Source organism: Branchiostoma belcheri, unplaced genomic scaffold, assembly GCF_001625305.1.
Source record: "Branchiostoma belcheri isolate BF01 breed outbred unplaced genomic scaffold, Haploidv18h27 scaffold170, whole genome shotgun sequence".
Lineage (NCBI taxonomy): Eukaryota > Metazoa > Chordata > Leptocardii > Amphioxiformes > Branchiostomatidae > Branchiostoma > Branchiostoma belcheri.
Genome location: NW_017803158.1, coordinates 385,257 through 402,392, shown reverse-complemented (window position 1 = coordinate 402,392; position 17,136 = coordinate 385,257). Strand labels below are relative to the sequence as shown.

Here is a 17,136-nt window from a genome sequence, read left to right as displayed (position 1 = left end):
CTTAGGCCCAGGAAAATTACTGTTGTATCAGTATCGGTCCTGAAAAAAGGATAGGTATATAGGTAGGGATTTTCAATGATCAATAAAAGAAAGTTGCATCAGGACTGTCTCAAGGACCTGTGCATCTATTTGCTTGTGGACAAATATTTCACCCCTTTAATTGTTTAAGTTTAACTGCAGAAAAAATGTGTGTGTGTGTGTGTGTGTTTCCGCACATTTTTAGTCAGCATAACTTCAGAACGCCTTTATAGATTGTGGTGATATTTGGTATGCTGGTAGTTCTTAGGAAGCCAAAGGTCAAGGTCAAATATGGGCCTCCTTGTGGCTGACCTTGGTACTGCAGCAGAACTTCCATGAAAACAGATGTGCGGGGTGGCAGGGAAAACAGATGTGCGGGGTGGAGGCAGCACCTGCCCGGTTTGATTAATGAGGTTCTCCCTCGGGAAAAGCCTACATGACCATATCCAGGCCAAAGGTGCTACTGTGTGTTTGAAACCAAAAACCTGTGTTATTTTTTTCTGTACTGTGTAAAAACATTTAGAAAAACTCATATATTTCATGGAGGTATGAGATCTCCAGATTCTTGGTTTTTTTTTTTTAATTTCATTACCTTAGAAGCGGTCGATCAAAAAAGGCTAGGAACAGAAATCATGCACACGGAACTGTTTTTTCTTCACACAGGTGATGAAGCCATCAAGGCCATTAACATGGCGATAGACAGCGGGTCTTCCACAGAACTCATGTCGGCGCTGAAACGTGCGGACGCACAGCTCCCACCCGTGGAGGACCACGGCGTTCAACTGTACCTTGCCGGACTCACCAACCTCAAGAACAAGAAGGACGGGGTGCGTACATTACTTACTACTCGGTACAGATTGTTTTAAGTGTTTGAGTCCACATCAATAGTAAGTTTAAACTGTAACATGCAACACAAAGAATTGGACTTACTCGATTTTTGACTGTTCAACATCAGTCTTTGTCAAGGAATGAGCAATCCACTGCTTCTGTGACGTCCAATTGTTTGTGTTGGAAGGCGAGGATTGCATGTTATATAGTTTCTATAGTCCAACGATCTTGTCTGAGATGGTAAACCCCCTGGTATGTTATATTACACCAATAGCTGACATGACGTATCTGTAAAGTCTTGTGCGAATAAGGTCACGTGTCTTTAACCATAACTCGAAAGTTTACTTTCAGAAGTGAATGGTCATTAATTATCCAGATGAAACTAAGGCAACAGTGGTCTTTGAAAATTTGAATCCTGTCTAAGCATACTTATGTCATAGATAAGTTCCCAAGCTTGAGACATTTAGACAGAATAGAAAAATTCAAATTCCTCATGAAACTTGACAAACCATGTATCATTAGCTCAATATGTTCGTACATCTTTAACTGCGTCAAGAAGGGAGAAGCTGAACCTGTAAATAGTAGATCACATTAGTATGTACATATAAGTGTCATTGCTATATTTCTTTCCCTGTTTATCCATTACCTGTACTTAGCTTGTTAGAGCACAAACGTACAATAAAGGTCTTTCATTCATTATAGATTATGAACACAAGCAATTCTTGATGAGACAGATCTTAGAGTATAACAAAGCATGAGATCTGTGGTCAAAGGTATATGTGTAGCTGTGGCATCGACGTCAAACATTCTGATCTGTGATCTATGGTGGAACCACTGTAATCACTTCACATGATCATGTTCCTTTGTTCAATTTATGAGTAAAAAAAGTCAGACCTATAAAGTCGTTAATCATTATTTCCTGTATTGTTGTTGGTGCATCAAGGATGAAGAGGAGGTGGTAAGTAGGCCAGTGCCTTCCACATACATGTGGACAATCCATTGTTTTCTGTTTTCACTGAAGCATGACGTACTACATTGTCCAAAAGAGATCAATAATAATTATTACAGATATGTGGTATAGTCCTTTGTTGTACAAAGCAGCTGCAAAATGAGCAAATATATGAGCAGTTATAAATTACAAAAAGAAATATTGGAAAACGATTACTAATGTCATAGAGTGCTAAAATCAATTCCAACGGAAAAGAAGAAAATGTCAAGAAATGAAAATGAAGAGTCTATTATTCGCCATATACCATACTCTGTGTGTTTAGTCATTTGTTTAACCTTCTTGACCACATAGATTTCATATTGAAGGCAAGTTTGTTCTTTTATTCACACACTCGCATCAGTTTTGGGTTTCCCAGAGGATGTCATCCATATAATCAAATCAGCATGGCCTCAGTAACAATTACTGAAACCTACACAATGTATGGTTTATTTTATGCAGGACCCTTATGATGGATGGATGTAGCTTCTGGCCAATATTGTAGCATGATAAGAAATAGGATGAACTAGCAACATAAGAAATATGGCTGTTCTCCCTTGCAAATCTACTACAGATTAAGCCGAGACTATCAGTCATCCAGTGAAACAGGCAACATTTGACTCCCTGGGGCATTTTCCATTAGCGATCAGCCCAAGCAATTATGAAAGATTGCACCAGCAAAATTGCAATTACATGCCTTTTTTTATGTTCAGAAAACTGATAACTCATTTATTCAGCAGCACAAGCAGTCCCGCTATCTGTAACAGAAACTGTGTGATGACAACATACAAATTGAAGGTTCTCAAAGAGATAGAAGCTATGATAGTTTAGTTCTCTACATATTTTATTGTGCTTTAACTCGATAAAGGCTATGCTCTTGATCCTCAAACCCACGAACGTTTAAAGAAAAATCTGGAATTGGACAAAAACACATAAAAACAAACACACACCAATTAACTCCTGGTGGTAAACGCTTTGAATATATTCTTCGCAATTTCATGACCTCTGACCTCTCAGACATTTAGTGCATAGTTGTTTTTTTGGTTAAATGTATAGTGTAATATTATTGATTGATGTAATAATTGATGCTTAATGTGTAATTTACTACTAATTGATGCTTAATGTGTAATTTACGATGTTGATAAGATAAGTTTTCTTGATAGCAGTTAAATGTGTCAGTAAATAATAGTTAATGTATTTTATGTAAAGGACTCCAGGAAGAATAGCGATGTATCATCACTAATGGAGCTTCCTAAATAAACAAACAAACAAACAAACAAACAATCCAACTATATTGCATACAAGATAAAAGTAGACTGAAGAGTTTTTACAGTGATTGCCAGTGAGAAGCGGTTGTAGGTATTGGAATTGTAGAACTACAGTGTAGCATTTCTTGTCAGGATCATTGTAGTCATATACACTTAGTGTAAATTTTACCATAATTACAAAGATTGTGACTGCAGTTCTCCTCTTACTCACTAGGAGGGGCTGGTGTATGAGGAGCTGAATGGAGCTGTGGAGGTTCTGTCTGCGATCTCGGGGATCAACAGAGCGGTGGAGGCCGGCGACACCAGGGTCATACTGACCGCACTGACCAATCCCAAGGCTCGTGTCACGGGCGTGGAGGAACACCTCGTGGATCGCTATACAGAAAAACTGAACAAAGCAAAAGGGGCAAAAACTATGGTAAGTACATACCCGGTACATGTTTATTACCAGGGTTAGTTTAAGTCCTATGCATTTATACTGAATGTTTGACTGATTGTCTGTTTTTGTGTAAGAAAATGAAAAACAGTTACTCAAAATTATGAAGTTTTTGAAAGATATGTTTTTGTGTCACATTGACATTTGTTAGATTAATCATTACATGTATGTATTCAACTATTTTTGATATGATTTCTTGGCCATACATTGTCTCTCTTTTATATTACATTGGTACTGTAGGCCTGAAATTTGTATCACAACAGTAACTTAAGACATCTAAGAAGTTTTAGAGTCTGAAACCCTTGTTCAAATTTTTTACACAGCTGTTTAGGGCTGATTGTCGGGATGTTCATCAATTATCATAATGATATACCAGCATATCTGCATGTATGTTATTTACAAAACATGGAGGAATTTTGAGCGTACCTATGGTGGATGCTGTATCCCAGTTTACATGTGTTTGTACTTAATTTGTCCCACGTTTCTCACCCCTGCAGCCTGGCAGCAAGGCTGCTGTAAGTAAACCATACCAGTCCAGTAGTCAGACATTCCATAGCTATAGCCTCGGTCACAACCCGCCGTACGTGCTTTTTGTCCGTACATTTTTTGGGACGTCTGCTATGTTTTTTCTGAAAACGTGGGGAAGGAGTGGCATCGACGCACGTCACTTTCACGGTTTCACAAAGTGCAAGAGTGTGGTCTGCACGCCACGTCTGGCCGTGAGCGGTTGCGTGCATTGTATGTTGCGCAAGTGGTAAGTGAGTTGTACGTGCTTACAACGTACGATCTCTGTGCGATTGCAACTTTACCGCAAGGAGGCCGTACTCACACGTGCATCTTTAGCACGGCACGTACGGGGCACGTGCGTCGCCCGTACTTGCACGCACGGGTGGTGAATCCGTAGACCACATGCAGAAAAAGTTTTACATGCACTTAAAATTCTATGGCGTGTCTGCGTGCTCCCAAATCCGTCAGATTCCGTACGGAGGCGGTACTCACCACGCATGGATGCCCTGCGTTTGCCCACGTTTTTGGACGTAGACAGCACGTAGAAGCACGTACGGCGGGTTGTGACCGAAGCTTATATGACATGTAGTTAGCATGCACGCTCACAGTAGAGGCAGAATCTGTTGAAAGTCCTAACATGAACATGCTTTGCCGACTTCTTAATAGTTTGCATGGAACTGGCCTGAGTAGAGTACATGTAGATGTAGTGCATTTTGGTGGAGCAAAGCTTAGGAAATTATAGGGCCATTCCATTTAAGTCATTCCAGGGGGTGTCTGATAGATATATTTTCTGCAGCAGCAGAAAAAGAATGAAGAGGTTAAGAGCAGCCCTAACAACACAAATTCTGTTGAAATACTGTATTAAATTTTACTTTTGCTAAGGCCACACCAATTTAATTTGTTGTTTCTCGGATTTTTTCAGAAAAAATATGAAGCGACAGGGCAAAAAAACAAACAGGCCAAGGCACCCCATGAAATGTTACAATATGAGCCATGAAGTGAACATACCAGGCTGGTTTACAATTAAAACAATATATTTTGAACTTTTAATGAAACAAAATTGCATTTATTTATTACATTGAAAAACTAGGAAGAAAAGGACTTTCTTCAACCGTTGGGGCCAAAATATGTCTTTCATTAAGCATTTTGCAGTTAATTTAGAACAAAAAAATTTTTTTTTTTGCAAATCAGAAAAAAATGGACAGGGCGATGAGAAGCAACAAGTTAAATTGGTGTGGCCTAAAAGAAGGTTGAAGGGAAGGGGATGAGAATCCAGACATTTCCATGACTGCCCCCCCCCCCCCGGCCTGGTTTTGATGGAAGAGCCCTTGCATACAGACTACTGCATGAAGGATGTTTCTCCTAACCCTTTAACCAACAGAAAGCTCAGTCTTTAGAAGTTAGGCCACACCATTTTAATTTGGTGGTTCACGGATTCCTCCACTTCATTTTTTTTCTGATTTGCAAAGAAAAAGACTCTGGACCAGGTTAAGAATCAACTGAAAAATGCTCAATGATGCCTGTCCCTGGCACTGAAACATCGGTGTTCTGAAACCTGAGTACTTCCACTGGGTACATGTATGTCATATTTTGCCCTGAACACTCGAGGACAGTCCTTTTCTTCCTAGTTGTTTCATTTTTTTTCATCAGTGGTTTCATTAAAAGTTCAAAAGTCATAGTTTAAATTTTAAACCAGCCTGGTATGTTGACCTTATGGCACCTATCATACATTTTGGTCTAAAATAGGATGCCTAGGCCTGTTTTTATTTATTTTTTTCCCTGTCGCTACATATTTTTTCTGAAAAAAAATCTGAGAACCAACAAATCAAATTGGTGTGGACTTAGTGCTTTGCTTACCGGTTATTATTTATGTTATCCTTCAATTTACAATTACTATTGTTCTTCTTTTGCATAAATTTCCAAGTCGCTTTGCAGTCTTTGTTTCATGCACGAAAATGATTGTAGTTGTTGACACCTGATGTTGTTGCTGTTGTTTTTTGTTAGATGGGGACAGACTATCTGAACCCGGCTGATGTGCAAGCTTGTGTGGACCAGGTGAACCAGGAGGTGCAGGAGGAACATGACAGTAAGTCAACACCTGTTTAAATTTTAAACTTTTTGTCCAACACAAAACGTTCTCTTACCTAGAGCTTTCCACCAGTCACTCTGGTCTTCCTCAGTAGACTGACCCAGTGAGACTTGTCACATGTCTTCTTTGAAGTGTGACGTCAACAAAGCTCTAGGTGAGAGAACTTTTTGTGTTGGATCAAAAGTTTTAACTTTAAACATGTAACTAGCAACACAGATAACCTTTCATGATAGTGTAAGTCAACACCTGCGGGTGAGACTGTTCTGTCCCAAAAGGCACATTTGTTCAAATTGTTGTGACAGGGAACAAAATGTTCAAATTCATGAAGTACATGATTGTATGTACTGAGAATCGCAATGTGTCACTAATACTTAGTTCTAGGTAGAGTTGCTTCTATATAATATATATTTTCTAGTAGTCAGAACTGTAAGTACTTACAATGTACATTGTACAAACAAATGTGTCAGGGCCTATGAAAACCATGTTGTGTTTCCTGTTTCAGTCCTTTAAAAAATTAGGGTTAATAGGTAGGGATTATCTTTTTTCAGACAAGCAATCTCTAGTGATCCAACTGATACTATACGATTTAATGAAGTAAAACTTGCTTGAAGACATTTTTTTTCAATGTCAATGTTGGAAAAACCGATGGAATGTACAACATTTCATCACTCAGGTGTCAGATCATGGAGGTACATGTAGAAAAGGCCCATCAGCTTGAGAATTATACTGTATGTCCCTTGCAGGGGTTCACACAAATAAAAGGGGTAGCAGTTTTTTCTAGGGCTGGTCGAAAAAATAGGAAACACAACCTTTTTCTTCCTAGGCCGAGTCAACATAAAAGGTCTTGAACAATATTATGCCGACACCATTGAATTTGATTTTTTCAGTCTGCAAGATTGCAGCTCTTCTGTAATATTGAAGATGTCTGTCATTTCCGTAAATAATTTCATCAGGTTGGAAGATACTTAGGGTATAGAATTTTCTTCTTACACAACCAGTAAGGTTTCTCACCTGCTTACATTTCGATGTCTATCAGACACCTTCCTCAGAGCTTCTGACTGGAGTTCTCAGCCACGTTTTGGGATTGCATTCTTGCCGCAAAAGCGCCACCTACTTTGGCGTTAAATAGCGGCGAGTTGCAGAACTCCAGTCAGAAGCTCTGAGGAAGGTGTCTGATAGACATCGAAACGTAAGCAGGTGAGAAACCTTACTGGTTGTGTAAGAAGAAAATTCTATACCCTGAAGATGTCTCTCCAAAATGCAGACTGCAGATGCCATCATGGGTATTTTTGTCATTCTGCAGGAATTGAGGCCATTGCAACCATCAATGATGCCATTGAGGCAGGGGACGCTGCGACCACGCTGGCAGCCCTGCAGATCCCGGCAGCCAAACTTGCCGACGTGGAGCCTCGGCAGGCTGTACACTACCAGACTATCCTCATGCAGGGGAAGAAGGCAAAGGCTGAGGTGGGAGAAGGGACACTTGTTCTCTGATAATTAGGCCACACCAAGTAAATTTTATGGATGACGTCCGCGCGCGCATTGATTTTGGCCTGTTCCAAGAGAAAAAAAAACAAGAAATTCCGCTTCCTGTAACAACGACCAAAGAGTCACGACAGTGCCGCAAATCACCAGATTGATGTGAAACCCGTAACGCAAACGAAGTGTCTATTGACAACCATCCTGTCAATAACAGAAAATTTGCACTATTGACAGGACCATCCTGTCATTTTTCACTGTCCACTGTTCCACCGATTTATTGCTGTTTTGATGATGAAAAAAAGACTTCTTGCTTGTTACACTGTGTCACCTCATTCAATTTGTGTCCTAACATTTGTCGTCTCTTAGTATATTTCTAATCTAGGAATCTTGTTTTTTAGGGCCCTCCTTGTTTTTTTTTGCATTAGATTTAGGGTCTCCAAAGGACATCATCCATAAAATTTACTTGGTGTGGCCTTATTCATTATCAAAACAGCAATAAATCAGGTGGAACAGTGGACAGTGAAAAATGACAGGATGGTCCTGTCAATAGTGCAAATTTTCTGTTATTGAACTGATGGTTCTGTCAATAGACACTTCCTTTGCGTTATGGGTTTCACATCAATCTGGTGATTTGCGGCACTGTCGTGACTCTTTGGTCGTAGTTATAGGAAGCGGAATTTCTTGTTTCTAGGAACAGGCCAAAATCAATGCGCGCGCGGATGTCATCCATAAAATTTACTTGGTGTGGCCTAAAAGACTTCTTGCTTGTTACACTGTCACCTCATTCAATTTGTGTCCTAACATTTGTCGTCTCTTAGTATATTTCTAATCTAGGCATTTTGTTTTTTAGGGCCCTTCCTGTTTTTTTTTCGCCCTCTCGCATCAGATTTAGGGTCTCCAAAGGACATCATCCATAAAATGTACTTGGTGTGGCCTTACAAGGAGATGAATGAATCAAAAGACTAGTAATTGTAAATGGTGAAACTTTTGTGGTGTGTTAATTTTCATAGTAACGTTACCTGACTGCAAATTCATGACACTCGTTTCACTCGGTGGTTTATTCGGTGGTTATCGCACCCGACCAGGGATTATCTCACCATATACACCGAGGATAAGGCAGGGCATTAATGTTATTATCATATAGCCTATCATACTATTTGACCCAAATTTCTTTATAAAATTTGCCGAAAAAAAAGTGAAAAAAAAGTATGTTAGGAAAAAAACTATGTTACGAAAAACTATGTTACGTGAAACAAGATGGTATGGACAGAAAAACTAGGTACCACTTTTAGTGTGGGTGTCAAAAATTTTGTTTTGTATTTTTCTGTTCAAATTTTATTTATACATTTTTAATTGTGCTGTATTTAAAAAAAATATTCAAAATGAATTACAATACGCTTTTTAATAGATAAATACTACGAGTCTTTACACTACTGTTAGTGTCTTGTCCCCCGTAAAATGGTATGGTCCAAAAAGTGGCCGATTATCTGAATAACCGTCCACTTTTTAGGTTATTGCCAGATAACCCATGGGAAATAGAGCCTTCTGATTGGTCGACTGCTATATATACTGGCCATATGATAATTTACAATATCACCCTGCCTGTTATTACTACCTCTCCTGCAATGGTTCAGTAACATTCTGTGTGTATTATTGTATAGTAATGGTGGTCATTGATTAATCTTATGTTCAGTCCAGTATTGTAAAAGTTGTATGTATCTGTGTTGTCAGGAGACAAACGATGACTCAGCAGTCCTGTGGTTGGAGGAGATCCAGGAGGGAGTCAACACTGCCAACAGACAAGCTGTGGAGGCAGAGAAATGTGAGCTTTTTAATATTGCAACAATATTGCCATATATGCCAAAAAGCAGTTACCGGTACTCAAGCAACTGGATATGATTTTGAAAACGTCAGGCGTTTCAGCTAGTATCCACTAGCTTTCGTCAGTGACTGAGAGACCAGAGGAGAAATGCAGGTTTATAAGTTAGCACAAACTATTGATTGATAAATATTGCCATATACATGACTTTTTTGTACATGTAGCTGCTTGACAAACTAAGGCCAGAGGTAAATCAGATTCGCAGGATTTAAAAAAGTTGAAGGATTTCTACTAATAATCTACAATGGGGATAAAAGTATGTTGACACGAGAAAAGGACATGTAATTACAACTATTAAAGTAGAAGTCATGGTAAAAGATCACTCATAAACACTTTTGCTCACCCAACCCAACCTCTGCCGGCACTCATCCTGGGGCGGGGCAAACCTATTCAAGGAACGTGACAGTGCTCCTCCCCGGGAACCATCAAATTATCATTAGGGATATCCATTTTACTGTGGTGGATTATCACACATCTAGCCAGTCAGAAAGGCATTCATTGGGCCACACGCCTCCTGCTGACTGTGCCTATTCATGCGTCTGGTTCGCACCTCCTTGCAGAACGACTGTAATGTGTTGAAGTAATTAGGGTTATAGCACATTGATGCTTTCGACTGCCAGCAAAGGTTGGGTTTGGTGGGGAAAAAATTCAGTGCAAAGAAAAACCCTGATAAAAAAAGCCTAAAAACACGCTAAAAATAACCCCAAACCCAAACCTCTGCTTCGAGAGTAATTTATTATTATATAATATAATTCCAACACTTCTGTCCCCTCCAGTGGCTGTTGGCATTGCCAGTATAAACCTGGCCATCGATGACGCCGACCCAGCCAAGACCCTGGAGGCTCTGAAGAACCCTGACGTCTTCCTGCACCGCGTGTTGCCGGAGTGCGCCCAGCAGTACCAGGCCAGTCTGGAACAGGCCAAGGTCTCCAAACTGGAGCAGGGACAGGACAGCGGCAGCCCCTGGGTGGAGCACAAGACCAGGCAGGGTCACCGATACTACTTCAACCTGGAGACCATGGAGTCATCCTGGCTCCCTCCTGATGGCTTCAGCAGCAGCAGGACTCACCTGTCCAGGGAGGAGATACAGGTGACTAGGACTATCATTTATATCATACCCGGGCAGCGATAACGTTCGATAACGGGTTCCGGACCGGTCCAAACTTTACGGTACGGCCCGGTCCGAAATCCATTATTGTACGCTTCCATGGCTTCCATAAAATGATTCGAACTCGTTTCGCCCTAACCGCCTGCGCCCCTTTCAAAAATTTGAATACAGAATCCGGACGTTGGAATTGATGTTGTTGCATTTCAGGGTTTAGTGGCTCATCTTGCATTGAAAGGCGTGTTTTTATTGGGTGGGTATGACATAAATAAAATACAACACGGTGTATTTCGCATCGCCCTCTGTCCCTGCCCTCCCGCGAGTCGGATCGCCCTCCGGCCTGTGGTCAGGAATACCCCGTGTTGTATTCTATATGTCCTTCAGCTGAGTTTGTGTTATTATAGTCAGTATATGGTACTTCCTGAGAGATAACAGGACATTGTGATCATGATGTACATGTACATGACTCTTATTATATAACTGGCTCATCTTGGCTATATGGAGAACTGTTATAATTGGAACGTCGATGAAGGTTAGACATCCAGGTAATACGATACGCCAAAAAACAGTTACTCAAGCAACTGGATATGATTTTGAAAACGTCAGATGTTTCAGCTACAGTATCCACTAGCTTTCGTCAGTGACCAGAGGGGAAAGCAGGTTTATAAGTACAACCTGTTAATTGATATGCAAATAAAGTGAAGACAAATTTTTTGGAAGTCAAAAAAGGAACAAAAGTCAGACAAGTCAAGACAAATTGATGCAAATTAGTCTGAAAGCTCCTGTTATACAGAACAGGAGCTTAAGTGTTGTCTGTTCTCGGGGCTGGGAGCGCCAAATCCCAAGTGCCGGAAAGATCGACTCGTAGCCCCCCTTCCCTGTTGAGGGTGGGGTTGTACATTCTTTCCAACGGCTACTCCTCAGCTATTTTCCACCATCTACAACACAACCAGGGTCACTCTTTCAAACTCGAGTCCACGGATATCTTAGACCGCGAAACACGCTGGTGGGAACGGGGTGTTAAAGAGGCAATATGTGAAAGAATGTACAACCCCACCCTCAACAGGGAAGGGGGGCTACGAGTCGATCTTTCCGGCACTTGGGATTTGGCGCTCCCAGCCCCGAGAACAGACAACACTTAAGCTCCTGTTCTGTATAACAGGAGCTTTCAGACTAATTTGCATCAAATTGTCTTGACTTGTCTGACTTTTGTTCCTTTTTCGACTTCCAAAATATTTGTCTTCACTTTATTTGCATATCAATCAACAGGTTGTACTTATAAACCTGCTGTCCCCTCTGGTCTCTCAGTCACTGACGAAAGCTAGTGGATACTAGCTGAAACGTCTGACGTTTTCAAAATCATATCCAGTTGCTTGAGTAACTGTTTTTTGGCTGGGCGTTATAATTGGAAGTTTATGGAACAGATATTATTAAAGAGTTACTAAGTACTGTCACTGAGACCATCAATATATTATGACCTTTAAAAGGCTGGAATTGCTGCACCTGCCTGTCTTTGTAATATTTAGTAATGATTTACTGTGAGTTTTAAAAGTACAATGTCGCTCGCTCACTTTTCTGCACAAAATTGCTCTCTTTTTCTAATGTCTTAAGAATTTATTTCCTTTGTATTATACCACAACTGACTTCTTTCCAATCTTAAAAAAACATGTTGTTTATATTTTCTATACATCTATATTGAATTTCTCTATCTATAATTTTTCCATTCTCTTCTGTCCCATCCTTCAGTCTCCAGCATTCCTTTGCCTGGTTCATCAACTTGGTACTTTTCACGTTTTATTTCATTTCTTACTGTTAGGGTTTGTGCTCGTTTGTGCTCATGATCGTGTATTTAAAACATGGCAATGGAATAGCATGTTTTCCAGAAGGTTTTTTTTAACAGTGTTGCTCAATGCAAAGCCAAATGACCATTTCTAGGCTTTGAGCTGGTGATACAACACGTACGTACACATGTATGACTTTGCCAAAAGATGGCGGTAAATGTTTATTTTGAAAACTATATTCGGAAGGAAAGCTTGTGTTTGGGAGGGAGTTCCATAATTTTGCAGTCCTGGGAAGAGAAACTGTTGCTGTAGAAGGACTTTGAAACAGGAATTTGAACGGTGTGACAATGTGAACTGGAGGAGAACCTAGTGTAGGGCTCCACTGACTAACTTTTTGACTTACTGTATGAGCACTGTGCTCCCAGTCCAAAACAATTGGGCACAACAGCAAAAATCTAGGCACCGACCAGTGCCAATTATATTATTTTGCCAATCAGCAAAGCACAGTCACTGTATTAATAAATTTTACAAACCAAAGAACCTCTTGTTGGTCTGAATTTGTGATTGGCGCACCGTGCAAGCATGATTTCAAATATAGTCGCACAGTCAAAATTCTGGGCGCATGTGCGACCAAACCAGTCGTACTCACGAGCCCTGTAATTTAAGCTGGTTTATACATTTTCAGTTTCTGTTCGTTGTTTGTGTTTAGGTTAGGTACATGTAGTAAGCCTGACATTTGCCTGTTTTCTGTCCCCCCCAGGCCGCCCTGAATGATGTGACTAATGCACACGACCGTCAGGAGGAGTTTGAAGCCCACGAGGATGACATCATCAAGCTGCAGGCGCACACGCGGGGAATGTTGGCTCGCCGGCGATACAAGGAGAGGCTAGACTACTTCCACCAACAGCTGCCGGCTGTGGTCAAAATACAGGTAACATAGGCATAACGTTGCAAGCCTTCCGTTATTTTATTGCTACTTCCACGGCAAATGCTCTGTGGAACTTCATTCGCTAGTGCCCCCACTTGAAAATTCTCAACAAAGACACGTCTTGCCACTTCCACCGAAGCAAATCACCCTTTCTTCCTCCATTCACCACCTCTTAGGAGGAAGTTCCATGCTGAAAGCTTCTTTCCAAGAACAACATCACTTTGGAATAAGCTACCTCGTGATTGCTTCCCCTATGATCCTAAGGTCAACAAACATCTGTCCACTCTGGCTGTACCCAAAACATTTTAAGTGGCTCCCATGAGCCTTGTTTTGTGGTGACCGATGAAGTAAATAAAAATAAAAAAATAAAAAAACTTATGGGACACCCCACGCACCTAAAGAACCCACCACACGTACACCTTTTGAAAAAGAGTACAATCATGTAGGGGCATGCCCCAGTGTACGATGGTATAAATACTAAGTGTATCTGGAGTTGGTGATTCACTTCAAATCACCCAGACAGGAGCCTGGAGAACCCCTGTCTCGTATCAGCCACATGCTGATTTACATCACCTAGACTCCGTCTTGTATTAAGCTAACAAAAGGGAATATACTGTGGACTGATGACAATGATGACAAACATACCATGTACTTGTACTTTGTGAAAAAAATAAAGTTGAGGAAATCCAGGATGCTAAAACGATAAAATGCCTGATGCCAAACTGTATGTTGGGTAGAAATCTGGTCAACTTATGTCTGTTTTTGTATCTCTCTCTTTATTCTGATACCTTTTACTGTGATGGCTAATCATACAAGGGTCAAATACATGTAGCCTCTACCAGGCTCCGCGGATCGCTGGAAAAATAGTAGAAATGGGCCGAAATAAAGGGAATAGTATACCAGAGAAGATCCAGCCGGCCATAGAAGCTCCAATTTGCGACCCACGGAGCCTGTGCGGAGTCGCAAGCTTCAAACGATATAAAATTAATCCCCCTATTATTCGTACAAAGAAACTTGATCAGCGCTGAAGATCATTCAAGTCATAAACCCGCCAGCGCCCAGCGGGAACTCAGCCGGGTGTGTGTGCACTGTGGCTGTGTCTGGGACAAAGGTCAAATAGAGACTGACAGCAAAACGCGACGAAAATTATATTTTTTCACATTATGTTCCTATTATCTGTGTTTTTTTTCTGACATAAGACCGAGGCTTTTTCTTGCTGTTGATGAAATGTACTGAAGTTGGGTTATTTTTGCGATGCAAATGCCATATGGTTCCACGTTACGCTATAGTTTCGTTACGATGCGGTTACTCCGGCGCGAAAAACAGAAACAAAGAAGAATCGACATTTTCTCTTTTTCTGCGGCTGATTTTGTGTCAAACATTGACTATTCGATGCAAGGGCGACTCATTTTAGGCAATGGCGGACCAGAGGGCCACGCCTAGTAGCAAACGGTAAGCATCTCCTTCGGGGGAGTTGATGCACGACGGTATGGCCTGAAAGCAGAATGTCAGAACACCGGCCCTCGTCGGCAGTCCAACGAAGACATCGTGCCCATCCAAAATCCCCAACACGGCGTCCTCCTGACCCTGCCGCAAAGTTTCATAACCAAAAACGTCCTTCGCCACACGGCGAACTCGTTCCCGGACTGCCATCGGCAGCAGACAGAAATCCGCACAGATAACTTTGACTTAGGACAGATGACTGTTTATATAACTGTTTATCTTACAAGTAAAACAAAAAGCTGCCACAAAAAGTACGGCTGTGGACAAAGAATAACACAGAAAACTACGATAGAGGATTGTTATAACCTCTAAAATACGGAAAGGGCCACAGAATGTCAGGAAAGTTCGCCAGTACAAGTCAGAGGGCAAAAAAATGCGTCAGGAAAAAGACGTGACAAGACCGTTATAACTTCAAAACTTCGTGACCACTGACACTTCCTGTCACATGGCCGCTCGTGTCGCAAATTGGAGTTTCTATGGCCCTGGATCTTCTCTGGTATACTATTCCCTTTATTTCGGCCCATTTCTACTATTTTTCCAGCGATCCGCGGAGCCTGGTAGAGGCTAGCTCGTGTCAGGTCCGTCACGGATGAGTCGGAGAGCAATAAAAGGGGTACTTAACCACTTTGCACCTATTAGATAGCGATTAGTGAACTTCAAAGAAGCTTGCGACTCCGCACAGGCTCCGTGGGTCGCAAATTGGAGTTTCTATGGCCCTGGATCTTCTCTGGTATACTATTCCCTTTATTTCGGCCCATTTCTACTATTTTTCCAGCGATCCGCGGAGCCTGGTAGAGGCTAACTGCACTCTACTTTATACTGGATTTCTGATTTTTAATTGTAAATTTTTTTTATTATCAAGTCATCTTGTATATTGAATCTATTGTCATCAGTATCCACAAACCTCTTCTTCATCATCTCTCTCCTCATCACTACTGTCATCTTCTTCTTCCTCCTCCTCCTCCTCTTCTTCCCCCTCCTCCCCCTCAAACACTGCCCTCCTCCTGGTCCTCCCTGTTGATTCATCAGTCACCATCTCTTCCTGTGGTCCTGATGCTGAGCTGATCATCACATCAACAACCAAGAGATGTCATTTCCGCTATGCCAAAAAATCTAGGTTCCAACAATCCAACACAAACTGACTTACACTTGCATTTGACTTTTAAAGTTGATTATATGTTTTACCATTTGACTTGTTGGGTACAGTCAAACCTGTCTAAGCGACCACCTCTTCAAGCTTGCCAACTGGTTATAACAACCACTGTTTCTGGTCCCAAGTTTTTTCCATAGGCACAAGCATTAAGTGCCAACAAGACTGGCTGTCCAAGAGAACCACATTACCTCGGTCACCTGGGCGTGTTTGACTGTACTATGATTTTTGACCCCTAACTGTTCCTTTCAGTACTGCAGCAGTTTGGACCACTAGTTGTGACCATATCATCATAATTTTTGTGGTGGTTGTTAGCCTAAGGCCACAGCAAGTAAATTTTATGGATGACATCCTCTGAAGACTCCAAATCTAATGCGAGCAGGCAAAAAAAAAGGCGGGCCGAACAAACAAGGTTCCCACATTTTCATATTTTGGCCCAATCATTGTACAAATGGTTTTGAATCAGTGGAAACATCACATATACACAGCCAGCATCACATATCACTGCAGCATCAAAGTGAAAAACAAAACAATAAATCAGAGCCTTTTCTTATCTCCTCTCTTTATAGTTACATGGTGACCACTGTCAGAGGGCAACAAAATTTCTTGTTTTTTTCTTCAAATCAGGCAAAAATTAATGCGTGCACTGATGTCATCCATAAAAATTACTTGCTGTGGCCTAACATGAGATACAGGTAACAGGGCTTGAAATACCACCTGTAAGGTGCCAAGGTTTACCTTTCCATCTGTGTGGAGGTCACCGGTACAGATCCTCGGAATATGCTGACCTCACTGGCGGCCATCTTGGTGTCAATAGTGTGTTTGGTGTCAATGATGGATGATACCAACTCTTGGGTAGAACCGGGGGGTGATCTAGGGATGGAGGAAAATTCCATTGGAATCAGACATCAAGAATTTGTTGCTTAATGTAAAAATTTTTTGCAATCACTTCAAAATGAAAATTTTGGGGGCTGGCCAGAGCTTTTCTGAATTATCACAATGTATGCACCAAATAGTTCATATTCAAATTTCCCGCCACGCCACAAAGTTCCTGCAATTGAAGGAAAAACTGTTGCAAGAGCCCTGCCTTATTATGCTGAAGGTTAAAGAAACTTGCCAGTCTTTACCTCCTGTGGTTCCAGTTGGTGAGAGTGGCTGCCCCCCAGGTCTATGTACA

At 41.2% G+C, this 17,136-nt stretch overlaps 1 protein-coding gene and 1 long non-coding RNA gene across 10 annotated transcripts in view; one reads left to right on the top strand and one right to left on the bottom strand.

The window, feature by feature from the left end:
* LOC109466882 (ras GTPase-activating-like protein IQGAP1) overlaps window positions 1-17,136 on the top strand; it is a 114,851-nt gene that overhangs the window by 63,608 nt on the left and 34,107 nt on the right. For 5 of the 9 annotated variants that reach the window (XM_019764746.1, XM_019764743.1, XM_019764744.1 and 2 more), the window contains 9 exons: window positions 682-845; window positions 1,790-1,804; window positions 3,314-3,517; window positions 4,033-4,050; window positions 6,047-6,128; window positions 7,435-7,598; window positions 9,345-9,435; window positions 10,269-10,582; window positions 13,139-13,309. In XM_019764746.1, the coding sequence (XP_019620305.1) occupies window positions 682-845; window positions 1,790-1,804; window positions 3,314-3,517; window positions 4,033-4,050; window positions 6,047-6,128; window positions 7,435-7,598; window positions 9,345-9,435; window positions 10,269-10,582; window positions 13,139-13,309 (1,223 nt within the window). The remainder of the gene's footprint in view (window positions 1-681; window positions 846-1,789; window positions 1,805-3,313; window positions 3,518-4,032; window positions 4,051-6,046; window positions 6,129-7,434; window positions 7,599-9,344; window positions 9,436-10,268; window positions 10,583-13,138; window positions 13,310-17,136) is intronic. The other 4 variants (XM_019764747.1, XM_019764745.1, XM_019764741.1 and 1 more) reach the window with 2 other exon arrangements.
* Window positions 15,748-17,136, bottom strand: LOC109466885. Its single transcript, XR_002140042.1, has 3 exons — window positions 17,087-17,136; window positions 16,698-16,832; window positions 15,748-15,870 (listed from the first exon to the last, which is right to left on the bottom strand). It is a non-coding gene; the product is annotated as an uncharacterized LOC109466885 (long non-coding RNA).